The sequence below is a fragment of the Adelges cooleyi genome, unplaced genomic scaffold, assembly GCF_023614345.1.
Source record: "Adelges cooleyi isolate 19-005CV unplaced genomic scaffold, UGA_ACOO_1.1 ACOO_flye_CR_arks_rails_tigmint_CR_PRNA_574, whole genome shotgun sequence".
Taxonomy (NCBI): domain Eukaryota; kingdom Metazoa; phylum Arthropoda; class Insecta; order Hemiptera; family Adelgidae; genus Adelges; species Adelges cooleyi.
The window spans coordinates 10,755,060-10,775,697 of record NW_026096268.1 but is presented as its reverse complement, the minus strand read 5'-3'; the positions used below and the strand labels follow the sequence as shown (position 1 = coordinate 10,775,697).

The 20,638-nt window shown below is 30.1% G+C and overlaps 1 protein-coding gene across 1 annotated transcript; it reads left to right on the top strand.

Annotated features, from left to right (window-relative positions):
• The first annotated feature begins 9,426 nt into the window (after window positions 1-9,426).
• LOC126843245 (uncharacterized) lies at window positions 9,427-11,900 on the top strand. Its single transcript, XM_050580633.1, has 3 exons — window positions 9,427-10,552; window positions 11,026-11,165; window positions 11,744-11,900. Exons 1-3 carry the CDS (start codon window positions 9,513-9,515, stop codon window positions 11,764-11,766), a joined length of 1,203 nt encoding a protein of 400 aa, XP_050436590.1. The 5' UTR covers window positions 9,427-9,512; the 3' UTR covers window positions 11,767-11,900.
• Window positions 11,901-20,638: the final 8,738 nt, after the last annotated feature.

Below are 20,638 nucleotides of genomic sequence, written 5' to 3'. Positions count from 1 at the left end.
ACTTGTACTGTAATGATAAATTTTACAAAAAAATCATGTTCTATAATTAATAATTAGTAAGAATGATGAATTTGAAATTTTTTTAAATCAATTCTTTTTTTTCATCTGTTTTGCATTTTTAAAATGTATCACCTAATAATAAATAAAAAAATATGTATTATATATAACAAGTAATTAATAAAACACATTTTTATACATTTTCACTTCATTTTCACATTTAGTTTATTATGATGGGGTTTTATGCTAGTGTCGAAAACAGACAATGGTCGATTCGACTTGGGTTCGTCTAGACGACATTTACCTTTGATACCATTCAGATTATTGTGTAATGTCTAATTCATAATAACGGAAGATTTATGCGACCATTTTGATTTTGAAGTGATCGACATGAATCTCATTTGGCCAATTGAGATTATGGAAAACACACATACTTATAGTTAATTATATTATTATAATGTACTAGAATTTTACCTGGATCGGAGAACACCTGTAAGTCAAGCGGACACAAGCCAAAACAAGTAATACGACTGATAAGTAATACAAAAAAAAAAGAGTTTTACAATTATTGCAAACAATTGCTAAGTTAGTTAATCTTATCTTATATATATATATATAATAGCTATAAATGTAAAACATGTTTAAAATACAATAAAATATGTTGACAGTAAAAATTAAAAGTCAATTATGTGGCTTTACTTGTGTGTTACATTTGGACATTAGGTTCAGTTAATCGGTTTAAACTATTACTTTGTGTATTCGAAAATGCAGATGCGTTGATTCATTTATTAACCTGAAACTAAAATTTTGACAAAACACAAACGTGGTTATTATTAGTTATTTAAAATTGTTTTATAATTCACTCAAGCGTATGTGTTTTTGAGATGTGTATTTTTGGGTTTGATTTGAATAGTACAAACTATAGTTAATGCAGATGCGTTGAACGCCCATTCATTTACTATCCTGAAACACACATTTCACAAAATATAAACGTGGTTATTATTATTTGTTTTAAAAATGTTTTACAATTCAGTTAATGTGTATTTTTAATTATTCGTACAAATTGTAAAAATGAACAGTTTCAACTACCTGGAAAGCTCAAGATTAACGTGGTACTGGTATTTGTAAACCAGACAGAAGGCTAGGTACAGTTAAGCGAGACCTGTTGGAGGTGAAACCAGGACTGGAATAGAAATATAAACTTAGGTTATTTAACAGAAGAATAGGAAGTAAGGCTCAGAAGGCTAAAGAAACAAATCCTATGACTCAATAGCATGATGTATTCATTCTATTGATACAAACTATGTAAGTGGCTGTCGATAAGATGATTTATTAAAATTGTTAAAATAAAAACAATATTTTTTAGTTATTCTGTAACACAATTATTAATTTATAAAGCATACAAAATACAAATAGTGGAGAAAATTATTATACAAATGTTTGACGTGGTTGAGATGGATGGATCAGTATTCAGTTAGAGATTGAAGTTCCTTGCATGAACTTGCCTAACCGAGCTCCACCCGTACTCTTCAAGTCGACATTAAATGACACCAACAAGTAAGATTGGTATAGTAGGTATTCAATTTGTTCTTCATCAAATTATGAGTATGCCTGAAAATAGTTAATTACAATGCTTTCCTAGTTTATTCAAGCCTTTTTTTTCTCTAAGTTAAAGACTCGTTGTATACATGAGTTAAGCTCATGTACTTACGGTGAGTATGTAATATTTACTTAATATGTATTCAAGAAACGCTCATTTGTTGTCAGTTAGCGAGACAACGAATCCCAGCCCAAAAACATAACCATGTTAAGACATATTTTCCAATAAAAAGTATGACTTAAAATTGTATTAATTACTTCCTCTTGTAACTAAAATAGTTAGTAACATCTAAGCTATCAGAAATCAATTTTTTAAAAATTACTTCTATAATTACTGCATTAGTAATGCCACTCCTCAATTATTTAATTATTTTGTATAGTCATAAAACAAAATACTAATGTATATATATATATATCATATTATTTACTGTGGTGTAAAATTTGTTAATCGACTGTATAAATAATTTGTTATTTTAAAAATATATAAGGTAAGACCAAAAGGTATCATCAAATGATGATTGTATCTAACCAAACCCTATTTTTATTAGATAGATTGTCATTTTTGTTGAGTGTGTATATTCCATCACACCCGTGTTAAAGGTACATATTTTTTTTATACCTAGTGTTAATAAGCTCGATAAAGGTGTTTCCGGTTTTCGCTAAAATCACCCTAGCCAGTTATCACATTATCGTTATATTAAAGTTAAATATTTAATTAATTCACTGTAACGATTCTTTACTTTAAAGGTGTTTTTTTTATTTTTTTTTTTATTATCCTTGAAACAGGTGTTCTCTTGGCCTTTGTGGTCACAAGAGAAGTGATCCTGTAGAAATCAGCCTTTTAGGACAGTCGGGCGAGGTCATTGGATATAATTATGAAAGGTTTGAAAAACCCTTAACCGCATCAAGTAATACACTAGCATATTCTGTAACAATGTTGAAACATAATAATATATTAAGAAATAAAAACAATTTGTTAAACTGGGACTTGAGTCCACTATAATATTAATTTTCGGTATGATTTTGCTGTATAGGTACAGGTATGAGGTTGTTTGCCTTTATTTTATTCTTTACTATATTTGTATAACCCCAAGTGTTGTTTAACCCCATTTTTTAAGTGACCCACTCGATAGCATAAATGGTATAATTGGTTATTGAATTTGTATTTTTCATTGTGTTTTCATACAACTTGATCTCAATTTTCACAAAGTTCCATGTTTTAACCCCCTTCCAAATTTATTATTTTCATTTAAACATTAAAAACATAAAATAATTTATAAAATTTTCAAATAGACATCTAAGTGCGCTACTCAACCGAAATTACTTTCCCGTCCTTAATTTTATACTAATATATGTATAACATTTTTAGATTATCCTAGAAACAGGTGTACCCTTGGCCGTTGTGGTCTCAAGAGAAGTGATCCTGTAGAAATCAGCCTCTTAGTCGCCTCTTACGACAGGCGGGCAAGGTCCTTGTAAGAATTCTGATCCCTTATCCACTGGAATGTCACAGCGCCACTAACTTAACTACATTAAATAATATAATTATGACATGTTCTGTAACAATGTCAAAACATAATAATATGTTAATATATAATAAGTTATACAGTTTATATAATATATAATAGTTATAAGTAATACACTTTAGCGTACACGTATAGTCGGTAGCAAATATGGAAACATAATAAATTAAGAAATAAAACCAATTTGTTAAACTGGAACTTAAGTCCACTACAAAACTATCTATTATTACTTAATTTTGTAAAAATACAAGTTGACGATGAGTCATCACTTTCGGTATGATACTGCTGTATATGTCACAGCGCCACTAACTTAACTACACTAAAGAATATAATATTTGAAAAACCCTTAACCGCATCAAGCAATACACATTAGCATATTCGGTAGCAATGTCGAAACATAATAATATATTAAGAAATAAAAACAATTTGTTAAACTGGGACTTGAGTCCACTATAAAACTAATTTTCGGTATGATATAGCTGTATAGGTATAGGTATGAGGTTGTTTGCTTTTATTTTATTCTTTACTATATTTGTATAACCCCAAGTGCCGCTTAACCCCATTTTGTACATGTTTTTTCAAAAGTGAGTCACTCGATAGCATATATGGTATAATTAGTTATTGAATTTTTTTTTGTCTTTTCATAAAACCTGATATCAATTTTCACAAATTTGCACGTTTCAACCGCCTTTGGAATTAATTATTTTCATATCAACTTTTGAAACTTGAATGGTATTTTATCAAATTTACTAATATATGTATGAAAGGCAAGTACAAAAGTGAGGGGTGTGTGTGGAGAAACGGAACATTTTAGTGTAAGAGGAGGTGCGCATCATGGTTTAGCGTTGAGTCCTTACTTGTTCTCTTTAGTAATGGACGAGATTACGAAAGATATATATAGGGGGAGGTGCTTTGATGTATGATAATTGCGGATAACATAGTGTTTATGGTGGGAAGGCTGGAGGAATTTAGGTAAGAGACTTAAAGATTGGAAAGAAGAGCTTCAAGGGAAAAGTCTGAGGTTTAGAAAGAGTAAAGATATTTTATTTATATTTTTCAAATTATCCTAGACACAGGTGTACTCTTGGCCTTTGTAGTCTCAAGAGAAGTGATCCTGTAGAAATCAGCCTCTTAGTCGCCTCTTACGACAGGCGGACCAGGTCCTTGGAAGAATTCTGATCCCCTATCCACTGGGATGTCACAGCGCCACTAACTTAACTACATTAAAAAATATAACTATGCAATATTTGAAAACCCCGTTAACCGCATCAAGTAATACACTTTAGCATTTTCGATAGCAATGTCGAAACATTATAATATATTAAGAAATAAAAGCAATTTGTTAAACTGGGACTTGAGTCCACTATAAAACTAATTTTCGGTATGATACTGCTGTATAGGTATAGGTATGAGGTTGTTTACCTTTATTTTATTCTTAACGTTACCTAAGACATATTTCCAATAAAAAGTATGACTTAAAGTTGTATTAATTACTTCCTCTTGTAACTAAAATGTTAGTAACATCTAAGCTATCAGAAATCAATTTTTCAACAATTACTACTATAATTACTTCATTAGTAATGCCACCCCTCAACTATTTTGTATAGTCTTAAAACAAAATGCTATAAAATGTGTTTATCGACTGTATAAATAATTTGTTGTTTTAATAATGTATAAGGTAAGACCAAAAGGTATCATCAAATGATGATTGTATCTAACCAAACCATAATTTTATTAAGTAGATTGTACTTTTCGTTATAACATAATTAAATATTTAATTAATTCACTGTAACGATTCTTTACTTTAAAGATGTCTTATTTATATTTTTCAAATTATCCTAGAAACAGGTGTACTCTTGTACACCTGTAAAAGTACGCCTTTGTAGTCTCAAGAGAAGTGATCCTGTAGAAATCAGCCCCTTAGTCGCCTCTTACGACAGGCGGACGGGTTCCTTGGAAGTATTCTGATCCCCTATCCACTGGGATGTCACAGCGCCACTAACTTAACTACATTAAAGAATATAATTATGAAATATTTGAAAACCCCTTAACCGCATCAAGTAATACACTTTAGCATTATCAGTGGCAATGTCGAAACTTAATAACTAATTTTCGGTATGATACTACTGTATAGGTATAATATGAGGCGGTTAGCTTTTATTTTATTCTTTACTTTACCTATATGTCCCCAAGTGTTGCTTAACCCTTTTTTATGTGTTTTATTTCTAAGTGATCCACTCGATTTACGTCATATGGTATAATGAGTTATTGAATTTGTATTTTTCATTGTGTTTTCATACAACTTGTTCTCGATTTTCACAAATTTCCATGTTTTAACCCCCTTCCAAATTTATTATTTTTATATAAACATTAAAAACATAAAATAATTTATAAAATTTTCAAATAGACATCTAAGTGCGCTACTCAACCGCATTTCCCTTGCCGTCCTTAATTTTATACTAATATATGCAGAAAATGTTACATGGTTGTTGATAAGCTACCGCGCCGCGCTGTTATAGAACCGCAAAGATAATAAAACAAAAATTAAGCTTTCGAGTGAATTGTAAAGATCAGTAGATGTAAATTCCATATTATTAAAATGTATTGGTCAACTTGACCAAAAGTAACTTGGAAATCCCATTTTAATATCCCGTTTTAGTACAAAATTTTATTCAGTGTTTTGGTTTTGTATACAGTATGTTTTTAGTATCAACTAATGTCTGATATATTGTTAGCTGGGAAAAACGCAATCAATATCATAACAGTTGTCAGTGCTATACTGAAAATTTATTTTGAAAGTTTTATACCAAAAAACTTGATAAAGTTTTCGCTTCTTAAAATGGTCTGATTTCAATTTTATAAAGATACGAGTTCGCTTTGACTACTTTTCCGGGTTGTGTTTGAAATTATATGTTTATTATAACAATACAAAATATTTAAATAAGCCCATAACTACAGTAATACTATACATTAACATCTTAGTAATAATTAACACCAATAGTATAAATTCGAAATTCAAAATTGTCAATTGCAGTATGTGTATAGCAAGAAACTACTACTCTTTTACCGCTGTACAGAGGTGAGAAAGCTGTTTATTATTGGACGATTTTAATATTTTCTTTCCTTCTAACCTTGTAATCTTATATTTTATTATTTTTTTAGTTCAGAAAATAATAAAAGGAACTATAAAAACTACCGTCAGTTTGTTATAAAGGTTGGAGCAACGGCAACGAACGGTTCTACTATTTTAACACATTGTAAAACCGTTTATTCCCTTGCACCGCCCTTTACAATTGTTTTTTTGTTTTTACTCTTTTTTTGGAAATATTTAAGCTCGAAAATTATATAGTTTAAATATAATTAGATACAAACTAAAATAAGAACAACTACAAGCGTTTGAATGGGACATTTCAAGCATTTTTATGCCCATTTTCTTCAAATTTAAATTAGATTAGATTACTGGGTAAGCTGTGAGCTTGTCCTGTTAAGTAATAATAAATAAATAAATTATACATTATAAACGTTTAAAATTGTATTTCCAGCAACTGATGTAGTTAATTTAAGATTACTTTACTAACCAATTAAACTAGCCAAAGAAATAATTAAATAGAAGTCCTTTTAAAATCGGCTTGCTCACCACTGTGCGCTAGACTAATACCTGTATGCAGACATTTTATAGAAGACTTTTCTCTAGGAGGGATGGAAACTTTTTACTTTTAAAATTTTTAAGCCTTGAGATCTGAAAATGATCCTGATTGGTTGAAATTGAACCTTATAAAGTTGTTTAAAAAATCTATATTTTAACTTGGACACACACAGAATTGTCATATTTTTTTGATTAATAGTTTCTTATGTATACCGGGCAATTTTTTTTAACGGTCTACACTAGTTTACTCTTAAAATTGCAATTTTATAGCTTTTTTTTTTTTGAAAACGTTTTTGTTTAACTACGAAATGTTTACACAAATTATTATACAATTCTGCGAATAGCCCATAATAGAGCTGAATCTTTTAAAATCAATTTACCTAATTCAAGATAGAAACCTCTTTTTCATTTGCCTAATAATTCAATAAGCCTTATGCATTTCCCTCTTTTATATTAGGTAATTTTAACCGCTAAGAACATAAAACAAATATTGATTTTTTCATTCGTTACTCAAAGATCAAACAAATTTATTATAATTTTCAAATGTTTATCTTTTTTTTACATTTTCCAATGGGCTCTAGACTCTTGAAATTAAAAACGGTAACGTATAAATTTCATTAAATGTTTTCATTGAAAATAATTTGATGAAAATTGTGACTGGTCGATAACCAATTTGGAATAAATAGTTTTACAGTTATCAAAGTTAGTGAAATTTAGGACTGCGAGTAGGGTGGAATGTATTAATATTTTAATCTGCGCGCATTACTCAACCCCTTTAACTTTAAAAGAATGTATCCAAAACTAGTTATCATCAACCAGTCAACATATTTTACACTAAAACTATCTCCTGAACCATTTTATTTTGAAAATTGTTTATTTGTAATAAATTCATCGAGACTTGATAATATTTTGTTTGGATAATATGTTTTGAATTTCTAAGAGTTTTTATTGAGCCAATTCGAAATTTACACGTTCTACGTAAAATTATCAAAGTTTTGGGAAAAAATATTTTAAAAATGCACAAAATTTGGGCAACGCGATAAAACTAAATTTTTGTATTATAAACTCATTTTGAACGACTTTCTGTTGCTCGATAAAATAAACAAATATTTTCTTAGAAAGTTGAGACTATTTTGCATAAGATACTATTTTTTTTTTCGAAGGCCTAAGATACTAGTTATAATATGAACTACCCCCTCCAATATGCTCTGTTCCCTTTGTGAGCGACCAAACTATAATGACTTTTTTTTTTTGTACTTTTTTTATCAGTACATTCGACGAAGTTTTCGAATAAGAATAATTTAGACAAATTTTCTACGATTATATTTGATATTTATTACATAGAATAACGATTGTGGTAAAAATGTGAAATTTTCATAAGGAATCTAACAATCGGTGGCACTTGTGTTGACTGTTATAAAACTATACTTTCTATACATCTGCGACGGCTGACAATACAAATAAAAAAATATTCGTCTTAGTAGCTTGACGATACAAAATATATATACCGGGTGAACTGTGAAATTCGGTACCTACATTTTTGTTTTTTGGTGACATATGTATAATTGACCGATTACAATGGACTTGAGGGCTCCAGTCTGATTAAAAGTATCTCTAATTATACTACAACTGCCATTTGTGTTTAACATATTGAATTCCACGTCTAATGTACGAATCAATAATTAATATGTATGTTGTTTGCTACCAATAATAGTGTAGGTTATTTCAACATAAATTGTAGTCGTTGGTGTAGTTTCGGGTATCGGTAAAAAAATGGTATCGGCCCATCCCCAATATCGTATATATCACCTTGGAAAAAAAAAAGTTTTTCAGCCGAGTCTGCAACCACGAAAGAGCATTTTCATGTCTCGTCGAAGGACCGAGATACATTTAGAGTAGTGGTGGAATTATAGATAATGATACAGTATATTACGAAGCAGTAACAGGCTAGTATATTAAAACGTCAAGTTTCTGGCTAATATTGTAGTGTTTAGTATCTGGTTCAATACAATTCATAGAGAATTTCAGCCCTTAAACTATTTTATTTGAATTTATCATTTAATTCTTATACCAGTTCTTATATCATTTAGTAGAAGCTTTTTTCAGTTATGTGCCAAAGCTAATTCTCACCCCCATTTCCACCCCAACCCCATCTTCATCCCCATCCCATCCACATTCCCACCCCAACCCCATCTCCGTGAGGTAACGTTTTTTTCGGTTATGTGCCAGAGCTAAGACATGAGAATGTCAATAACTGAAAAAAATGACCTACGTCCAGAAATGTTATTTTGACGTTTCCAATTACATAACAGATTGCTAAAACTAAATCCTTGTTAAGCAAACTTGTATGTACTTGGAAACTTTGTAGTTTACTCGGCTATGAAAACGTATTTGAAACTTTTTTTGATTTTTATTACATAGAGTAAAGATTGTTGGAAAACGGTGCAATTTTTATCAAGAGTCGAGAATCGTTAGAATTTGTCGACTGTTATTGAACTATATTTTTAATACACCTGCGACGGCTGACAATACAAATAAAAAATGATTCATCGTGGTGACTTAACGCTGTGAAATATATTTACATGGTGAATTTGGTATTTTTTCACGAAGCCAACTGCTGTGGCCACACAATTTATTGTAATATAGATATTCTAAAAACGTTACAGGCTGCTAAAGCCGACGATCAAAAACGTTTTAGTGTTTCTTGAGCTACAGCAAGTATTCAACGTCAGTAAAACATTAACAATATGATTAGTCATTTTAGTGTGATTCTATTGTGTCTTTCCGGCGCCTATTGCATATTGTCAAAGATCGAAAGATTAGATTTGGAAGGACTAAAACGAGTTTTGACCGGTGAAACCCCCATTGAAGAATGGGCCACAGCAATGAGCGAAAGTGTAACTTACAAAGGTCCCGACGGCGTAGAAAGCACCTTTATCGTTAGGAACGCTGTGCGCGACTTTAAGCAAAATGTTGACAACAGTTCTGAGGCGGAATTTCTAAAGATCCGCGACATAATCAAATTGGCTTATCAATGCACATTATCGAAATACGCGAGCTTCACCACATTTTTGATTGTTCAGGAATTGTTGGAGTTCAAACGCTACACTTGGGGAGCCATACAAAAAGCGAAACTACAAGACCCGCATCTCGATACCGATGCAGTATTTAAAAATGAAATATTTAAAAAATGGCAATTATTTCTTAATTTCGGGAGATATTACTTGGACCTTGATTTTAAATTTAATGGCAGCTTTCAATTTTTTAACCACCACATATTTAATGAACCAGCAAAACAGAATATCCACCTTTTTTGGGATGAAATCATTCAAAAGATGATCGGCTTAAAAATCAAGTACAAAGTCTATTCCGAAGTGATGAGCACGAAGTTCTGGAAAGACGAATTTTACCTACCGATTAACTACACTCTCAAAAAACTCATTTGTGTTCTCAATGAGGCTGTCCGATTGTTCGACAATTTTATCGTGAACAAGTGCGCACCGGAAGGCGACAGTTTTCTAAATAAATTCAAATCGTTAACAAGAGGATTCGTCCACGTCCCTATCCCTGCAGTTTTAAAGCATTTTGATACATTGCAAGGCGAGGATCGAAAGGTGTTGATTAGTGATATTACAAAATCAATACCGGAAACACCGTCAGCACTTGCCGCAATAGAGGAGTCGGGTTGCTTCGTAGAGGATGCGGAATTCGAGATTTCTGGTATAACAACGGTGTTGTCAAATGATAGAAGCCCAGCAGACATTTACGGCACCAACTTCAACGCACAGTATGATATCAAAATATTTATTGTAACATGCAGAACTCGAAAGACTTCCCGGGAAGTAAAATGGGATGTAGTCGAGGTACTTACCGAACTCTTGTCGATTAGAAGGAAATCGGGATGAGGTAGTGTAGCTAAATGGAATGGAGACTAGAGAGACGAAAATTATGCAATTGGGCCGGGTACATTGAAAAATACTATTAGTTGCCAGGAGTAGACAATCCAAGATAATTGATTGGACATTTGAATAAAACGTTACCTAAATATTCATCTAGATAAATCGTTATGCAAGTTGTTCGAAAAACTTTATCTTCTAAAATTGAAAACAAATAAGCTTTTCTCTAAAAATTAGTACAATTTTCGTTATTTTTATTTGGACACATTCTAGTCGATATTATTTCTACATGTTTTGACTATAGTAAAATTTGAATATTTCGTTTTGAAAATTTTTTAATAATTACATTATTATTATATTTTAGCACATCCGTATTTAAAACGAAAGTTACACAAACCATCCATAGCCAGCCGCTACCATATGAGAACAGGAACATACAAATAGCCATGCTGCAGATTCGCGATGAAGACAATTTGAACGACTTTGTACGTGAATACAGAACCGGTATGCCACCTATTATTATTTTTATCTTAAAATGTTTTCAAAATAATCATAAGAACAGTTGGCTAATGGTACGTCTAATATAGAATTTAGATCATTCAAACCCTCTTAAATTACTTACCTACTCTAATCTATCTTTACTGGCATTTCAAAGGTTTTCTTAAATCATTTTATCCATAAACTCTCTTAGTAAAAACGTTTCAAATGTTTCGCTACCTTAATACAGAATGATAATGGTAAAGTACTGTCGGCATAATAGTAAGGTCGTGAATTTCAAGTTACAACAACATACACAACTTATTCAGGAGTAATTATTGGCCTCTCTCTAAACTTTTTAGCTATGATACTGCTTATGCATCATTAGTATAAGTTATGAGCACTTCACGGACGTTCCGTCATGGATCGCAGTATAGAATTCTTTAAACGAACTACGACTCCTATATTAGTTATAGTAAAGTTATGGCGTAATCTAAAAAAAAATAAGAAGGGTTTCTTGTAAAATATACATTTGGTTTTTACTAGGAACAACCAATTACCAAAGTCATATCGGTTTTTTTAAAATTGTTGTATTTTTTTTTCAGACCCTTCAAGACCAACACGATAAAAGTGGGATCTGATATCAAAAACATACATTTACACATCTAAAATAATAATAACATATATAATCCAATGCTAAAATTTATTACAGTAACTATTGTACAATAAACTAACTATGCGAATTATGAGATTTTGTTAATGTTTTTAATAATTTTCCAATATAACCTTAACGACGGTTGTCTGTTAAAACAGCACAGGCGCAAATAAAAGCATGTTGTATAGAGTTTAAACCCTTAAATGTTTAAAGTTTTTAATAGTGTTTATTAAGTATTTGACATTGGTCTTAAGTAGTTTTCAAATACATTACTACCCCTAGATAAGCGATTGGTTAGTTTGTGAGACCTTGTTGTGCCAACTTATTTATTACTCAATGCATTCTTTACTAAACTTTGTTAGGGTGTGTACAATGTATTGAACCATTTACCTACCCTACTATTCTTACTGCTTCCAATTTCTATCTCCCAAAACATGACGAATAAATTGACTCTTAAAACCCGTGCCAAAGACGTTTAAAAAATAATAAAACTTTGGCTGGTCCACCCACAATTGTGGGAGGATAACCTCTGAATAGAAAATTTTTATGGGATTCATTAGATTGTGCTTTATTATCGACTGCTTAAATGTCGGTGGATAACGCCACTGCTAATGTATTCAAGTTTATAGTTCATTTTTTTCCAACCGCAATTTTGAATATTCATACTACCAAATATATAACGTGGAAAAATTACATAGGTCCAAAGATTTGAATGTATACCGACCGTGTCTGTTATTTGTACACGTGTCTTATAGTTTAATATTTTTCTTATGACTAAAACATTTGTGATTGCGCATAAATGTAATATTTTATCCACAAAAGACGTGTATAATAAGTTTTAAACTAAAAGCAAAATTACAAAAGCCAGCACGGTGATGATAAGGCATAGTGGTAACAGTGCATATCGGTGGGAGGGGGAAGGGGGATCGCAGGTCTATAAGAATATCTCTTACAAGTCGGAAAAAAATGTAAACTTATCATGTGATTTTCTGGATTTCGAAAATCAACATGTAGGTATAACTTTTTGCGTACACAAGTGTCCCAATGAAGTCTATACCGTTTTATAATATATACCAACTTGATTATAGAAATTTAAAAAAAAAGGCCGTTACAACCTACAAATAATAATTGAACACGAATGCAATATGCATTATACGCACCTACATTTATAAACAAAAAAAATGCTACATTATATAGCAATTTTATTAAATTTGAGATACTTACAAAACCATTTAAATATTTTTAAAATTTACAAATTTAAGCGAGATTTGTTTGCAATTATATATACTATTTATGTCTGGATTATTGTACTATAGGGAAAAAGTTGTTCCAAAACCATTTTTTTCATAAAAATATCGTTTACCAGTTTTGAGAGTAAAGTATTTAAAATTGTTCCACCGTGTCTATTATTTTTTATGTACATTTTTGATTTCATAGAAAAATTTTTTTTCAACGGAAAACCACCACAGTAATCAACATGAATTAAATAATTATGTCTAAAAAGTAGATAATTTTCCGGTTTTTCGACAGTTAAAGGAAATTTCACTTCTTTTATTGTAATTTTAAGCCTTTCTTTATGGGGAACCCAATTTGAAATTTACGCATGTTATGCAAAATTAAATCAGCTTTCTAAAGAATGAAAAATATTAGAAAAGTTTTCAAAATTTGGCAAATATTCTTTTCATTGTTGTACAGACATGCAGTGTGATTTTTCAAAAAAAAAAACCGAGGGGGGGCTAACTCCAATCGTTTGTTTGTACTTGGTGTTTCGATCCGTTTATCACTTTCAGTTAAACAAATTTCTATTGGTCTGTGAACCCCCCACCCTCCTCTTTAATATGATGTCCTCCCTCTATGCCCCGACCGTACTATACTGGCTTTTCTCGTGTACTTTTTTGACTTTCAACAACAATAATTTTTCTATATACATCTGCGACGGCTGACAAAACAAATTAAAAAAAATCGGTCTCGATAGCTTTACGCTATGAAAATCTATATGCACCGGGAAAATTGTGCAAATCTAGTTCCTAAAGTTTTTTGAAGTACCAATAGAACTATATAAATTTACTTTAACCAAGTCTGCATGGTATAAAAATATGTGCACAGTGGTGCGAAAGTTTACTCGTGGGCGATTTTATAATTTTAATAATTACAGGAAATAATAAAATCAGCACTAGATCGTTATAAAGAGTGGATCAAAGAAATGAACAATTTTACATTTAAATACATTATGAAATCGCCCATTCCCTTGCACCACCACCCTTTACAAGCGTTTTCCCCCTCAATTGAAATTATTTAAGATCATCAATTACATAGTTTAAAAATAATTTGATACAAACTAAAAATATAACAGTTACAAGCGTTTAAATGAGATATTTCGAGCATTTCTGTGTCTATTTTCTTCTAATGTAAATTAGACAAAAATTATTGAGTAAACTGTGAGCTTGTCCCGTTAAGTAATAATAAAAAAATACATTATAAACTTTTAAAATTGTATTTCCAGCAACCGATGTTGTAAATGTAAGACTAGTATACAACCAATTGAACTAGCCAAAGAAATAATTAAATATAAGTCCTTTTAAAATTGGCTTGCTCACCACTGTGCGCTAGACTAATTGCAAGCAGACATTTTATAGAAGACTTTTCTCTAGGAGGGATGGAAACTTTTTACTTTTAAAATTTTTAGGACTTGAGATCTGAAAATAAGACTGATTTATTGAAATTCGACCTTATAAAAATGTTTAAAAAATCTATATTTAAACTTGGACGAACACAGAACTGTCATATTTTATTGATAAATAGTTTCTTATGTATACTGGGCAATTTTTTTTAACGGCCTACACTAGTTTACTCTTAATATAATTGCAATTTTATAGCTTTTTTTTTTGAAAACGTTATTGTTTAGCTATGAAATTTTTATACAAATTATTATATGATTCTGTGAATTGCCCATAATAGAGCTGAATCTTTTAAAATCAATTTGCCTAATTCAAGATAGAAACCTCTTTTTCATTTGCCTAATATTTCAAAAAACTGTATGCATTTCCCTCTTATATATTAGGTATTGTTAACCGCTAACACCATAAAAATACATAGATTATTATTTTAAGCTACGCGCATTACTCAACCGTTTTAACTTTAAAAGAAATTATCCATAACTAGTTATCATTAACCAATAAACATTTTCACTAACACTATATGAACCATTTTATTTTAAAAATTGTTTATTTGTAATAATTTCATTGATACTTGATAATTTGTTTAGATAATATGTTTTGATCTTATAAAAATAAACAGATAAAAATTTGGAATGCTTGCTAATGTTGTATTGTAACCTAAATAAAATTGTTTCCAAAAAGAAACACTATACGAAATTGCTACTTTTCAACAGTGAACTAGTGTAGGGTGTTAGAATAATCATATTATGTTGGTATTTATTATATTCTATTGTCGAATTTAAAGAAACAAATCTTGAATGAAATGGGTTTTTGAAGATTTTTCTCAAAATAAATAAAATATGAATTTACTTTAACTGTGCACAGTGGTGAGAAAGTTTACTCGTGGGGGCGATTTTATAATTTATTTTTTTCCTTCTAACCTTATCATTTTATATTTTAATAATAACAGGAAATAATAAAAGGACATATAATAATTAGCGTCAGATTGTTATAAAGAGTGGATCAAAGAAATGAACAATTTCGCATTTAAATACATTATGAAATCGCCTATTCCCTTGCACCACCACCCTTTACAAGCGTTTTCCCCCTTAATTGAAATTATTTAAGATCATCAATTACATAGTTTAAAAATAATTTGATAAAAACTAAAATTAGAACAGTTACAAGCGTTTAAATGAGATATTTTGAGCATTTGTCGAAATGCTAAAACCTGTGTCTATTTTCTTCTAATGTAAATTAGATGAAATTACTGGGTAAACTGTGAGCTTGTCCCGTTAAGTAATTATGAAAAAATAAATTATAAATTATAAACGTTTAAAATTGTATTTCCAGCAACTGATGTAAAATATGTAAGATTAGTATATAACCAATTAAACTAGCCAAAATAATAATTAAATATGATTTAAGTTCTTTTGAAATCGGCTTGCTGACCACTATGCACTAGACTAATTGCCCTCGAAAAGTAACTTTGGATAAGTATAAAGACTTGAAACCTTTGTTAACGTAAGGCATTCCAGCTTTTTATGACAACCTTCCTCGCGATGAGATGAGTCAAAAGAAGGGCTAAAAGGAAAAACAACCAAAAATAGTCTAAGGAAAAAATTGATTCTTAACAAAGAAAGAAAAATCATTAAGACTAGGTAACGAGGTACCTATCAAACTTGAAAGACTGATGGATGGTCCTACCTATATAGAGACTGAGTTGGTTCTTTAAAAAAAAAATGCTCAAGAGTAATTAGTTCCTGTTCGATTATCGCTAAGAAAAAAATAATGATCACGCGTTGTAATTTTTTTTCAATTTTTTTGTTCTCTAAAATACAGCTATCCAACAGCATGGAAAATGTCTCATTTGTATTTGCTCGTCAAAGAATTATGCCAATGTTTCACTTTAAATTCAATTTTATTCAGCGTTCTGATTTCCTAGGAATGGATAGTACCTAAATTATGTGCCTGCCTATATTGAATACTCAACCACCAAATATCCTAAAGTTACCTATTTCCTTGTTTTGAGGTGGTGATTTATCGTTAAATTTTCTACTTGGAAGAAAGAGATTGCAAATCAAGAAGTTTGAGTCTTCGGTTGTCGACCGAAACGTTTAATCCAAGTTTATGTGATGATAAGCCATCAAACAAGATTGAACATTATATTTTAATCGTTGAACCAGGCCAATTTGGTCAGGATTCTAAATTATGGATCCATACTCAATGCCTGAGCAAACGAGTGAACAATACAGGGTCAGGTTAGGTTAGTCCTACCTGTTAAACGGGAGGAAAACCAACTACCAAGATAGTAATCAGCCATTAACACCAAAAGTATTGAGTTTACTAACTAAAAGTCTGTGATCCACAGAATCGAATGCCTATAAGGTCTGTATAGATGGCGTCTACTTGACCTTTTTTTTTTCCACCCAACTAACTTCAGTATAGTACACTAACTAACTATAGTACATGTTGATTTCTGTGGACGATAGTTTAAGCTACTAAGACCCTCAAATACCTCAGCTAAAGTAATATGTAAGGATGAAATAAAAGATTCCTCTGACTCATGTCGTTTTATCAAGGAATTACTTTTAGTTTCTTTTTAAATTAGGCGCTGACTGCGAGCCGAGGAAAGAGGGTCTTATCAGCTGTGATCCTGATAAATCATCTTACAGTTATCAAAATATAAAATTATTTAGGACGGTTCAAGAAGGGTGGAATGTATAATTTTTTTTTTTATCAGCGTGTATTACTCATCCGCGCAATCCACCTAAATTGTGTACAAATATATTATGCAGAAAACGATAAGCTAAGTTTAGGTGTAACTGAAGTGATCCTGTAGAAATCAGCCTCTTAGTCGCCTCTTACGACAGGCGGGCTAGGGTCCTTGGAAGAATTCTGATCCCCTATCCACTGGGATGTTATCTGTTTCGTTACTTAATGCTATCCATAACAAGTCAAGACATTATTCCCTCTCATTTTTTTTAAAGTGTTATTATAATTATTATTATTCTATGCAATAATGGCGCCTCCTTCTCCAAAATCAAATATGTTATGTTTCTATAATAATTATTGCAATTCGAAATTCTTAATATTGGATGGTAATAATAAATACTAGTGTTACTCCAAATCTTTCCAAATATAAGTAATTTTGATTAGAATTATTTAGCCAATCTATCTTACATTAATTTAATACAATATAATCTAGTTTATAATCGGTCAGGTTCAATTCTAGAATTAATTTTTCAAATAATTCAAACAATACAAGTGTGTTAAGTTATCTATCCCTCTAATCGACTACCATTAGATTATAAAGAACAAATGTATGACTTTATGAATAATTGTGATTACTATACTATTGGATCAAGTATTGCTTCATTAGACTAGAACGGTATATTAAATAAATTTAAATATTAATGAATATTTTATTATCGATTGGATTGCACGCGGTCTGGTTTTAAGGAGTTTTGTATAGGCAATATTTAAAAGCTCAAAATTGAATGCTTCAAAATTATTTTGGAAATTTATTGACAACAAACGATCAAAAAACACTCTCCCAGTAATTATGTTATATATTGACATGTTATAACTCGCGCTTTCTGTTAATTTTAATAAAATATGTATGCTGACATTAAAATATGAAGTTTACAAAGAACCAAATTTCGTTTTCTATTCGTATTTTAAAAATATGTATCCAAAAAGATTCATTGCCAGAAGACCTTATGTTTCTGTTACTATTAATGTTAGCATTAAGGCAATTGCTGTGACAATTTTAAATACAATTTTCATATCTATTTGAAACATGTTTAATGTTATTTTATACTGTAATACTACTATTTAGTTTGGTAACAAGCAATGAGAACATTTCTGTGTTGATCTTGTAAAATTAATGATTTTAAATACTAGTTTTTTTAATGTTGAAAACATTTTTGGACAATTTGTATGAATTATAACAATAAAATTAAAAAACACAAATTATGACTAGCAAATAAGCCGGAAATTAAATTTAACCCTTGTAAATTTGGATATGATTCTTGGCAATGTATCTTTATGGCTACTACTCATAACCCTTTCCATTCTTGATTAGTATGTTTTTTTTTATCAGATAGGAAACAATGTTTAAAAATCAAAAATTTCTGTGTAACCTAAGTTCAAGTGTACATCAAGATTCTCTTATTTCACCACTTTTGTTTAACATATTCGTTCAACGATATTAAATTTTCCGATTCACGTTTGTTACTTTTTGCTGACGACCTAAAACTATTTCTTACTATTATGACCCTTATTGGAGTTAAGTTATTTCAAAATGTCTTAAACGCCTTTATGACTGGTGTAATCTAAAAAATCTAACACAACGCTATCGTTTAATAATCTTAAATAAGACTTTAATAATCCTCAGCACTGAGACCTCTTTTTTGCTCATACAATACGGTCAGTTCTTGACTATAACTCTGTAGTTTGGTCAACTAGTACTGTTAGTCCAACAAAACCATTAGAATTGATACAAAATAGATTTTTCAAGTCCAAATAAAAAATTTAAGAAGAATAATAATATATATATATAAAGGGTGATAATTTTATCGTGAACCACTCGATATCTCACAGGGTTTAATAAGAAATTATTTTTTTCCATAATTTTATTATACATGATGTGATCTGAATTTTCAAATTTTCTTTAGTTGTTAGCCCCTTCCCAACTTAGTTTTTTTTTTTAATGTAACTTTTGAAACTTAAATAAATTCAAATATTATGTCTTATTAATTTAGTAATACTAATATTTTAATACTATAAATGTTCGGTATAGTTTTTTATTCGTATTTAAAAAAAAATTGTATCCAAAAAGATACATTGCCAGAAGACTTTGTTTGTGTTAATAATAATAAAATAAACACTCAAGCAATTGCTGTGATAATTTTAAACACAATTTTCATATTTATTTAAAACATGTTTAATGTTATTTTTCGCTGAAATACTTTATTTATTTTTGTAATAAGCAACGAGATCATTTTTGAGTTGACTTTGTAGTATTAACGATTTTAAATACTAATTTTGAAAACAGTTGAAAATAGTTTTGGACAATTTTTATGTACATTAAAATTAAGCCAGTAATGAAATTTTACTCTTGTAAATTTGGATACGGTTCTTGGCAATGCATCTTTTTAGAAACATAAATTGAACCTAAGTTTTTGGTAATTTATCTTTTTGGCCAAAACTCACAACTCAAATAACCTGATTAACTAATCATAAGTGATAACTATTGTAAGATAATCTAGCACTACTATACATATGAAGGGCACAAGCGAAGAAGGGTAGTAGTCAATTTATGAATTTTTTTTTTAATCAAATACCATTTTTCAATATAATTTTTTTTTATTTATGTCAAATTGAGATTGTTTATATAAATACACGTTTAAGTAGAATAGCACTTATTGTGTTTTTTTTTATCCTTATGTAAGAGGGAGAGGAATTCACGAACTTTGTTTTTGCTATACCCTAAAATTGTCATACATAGACAATACTACCCTTCTTCCCCTCTGCCCTTCATTTGTTGGTATACACTGTTCTTGGGCATTGCCCGTCTAAAATAAATGAACAAATAAAACAATCTGACAAATCTAAAACAAACGAGATAATCTGAATTTTAGTTTAATAAAACGCTAAGAAAGCAGTCGAGTTCAGTACTAAGAGAAAGTTAGCTTTACATAAGTTAGCTTTGTCCCGTAAACATATTATGACTTGATGTGCAACTCAACATTTTTCCAAATTTCAAAAACAATTCACCCCATAAACCTCCCTAAGTAAGTGGATGATTAAAAATTTGAAAAACACTATCCCAAAAACGTATAATTTGATCTTTTTTTAATAATTTATAAAGTTCAGCACTTCCGGATTTCTATAATTTGTTGTAAAATATATTGTTAACTTCTATATTAATTAAACTAAAACTGAAATATATATATTTTTTGAACTTTATAAACTGTGATTATTATAACATTAGATCAAGTATTGTTTCATCAGACTAGAATGGTATATTGTATAATTTGAATGTTATTGAATATTTTATTATCAAGGGGATTGCATGCGGTATGCTTTTAAGGAGTTTTGTGTAGGCAATATTTTAGTAAAAAGAGGTTTTAATACATTTCGACCATGCCAATTAATTTACCGGTTAATTTTTATAAGTTTCG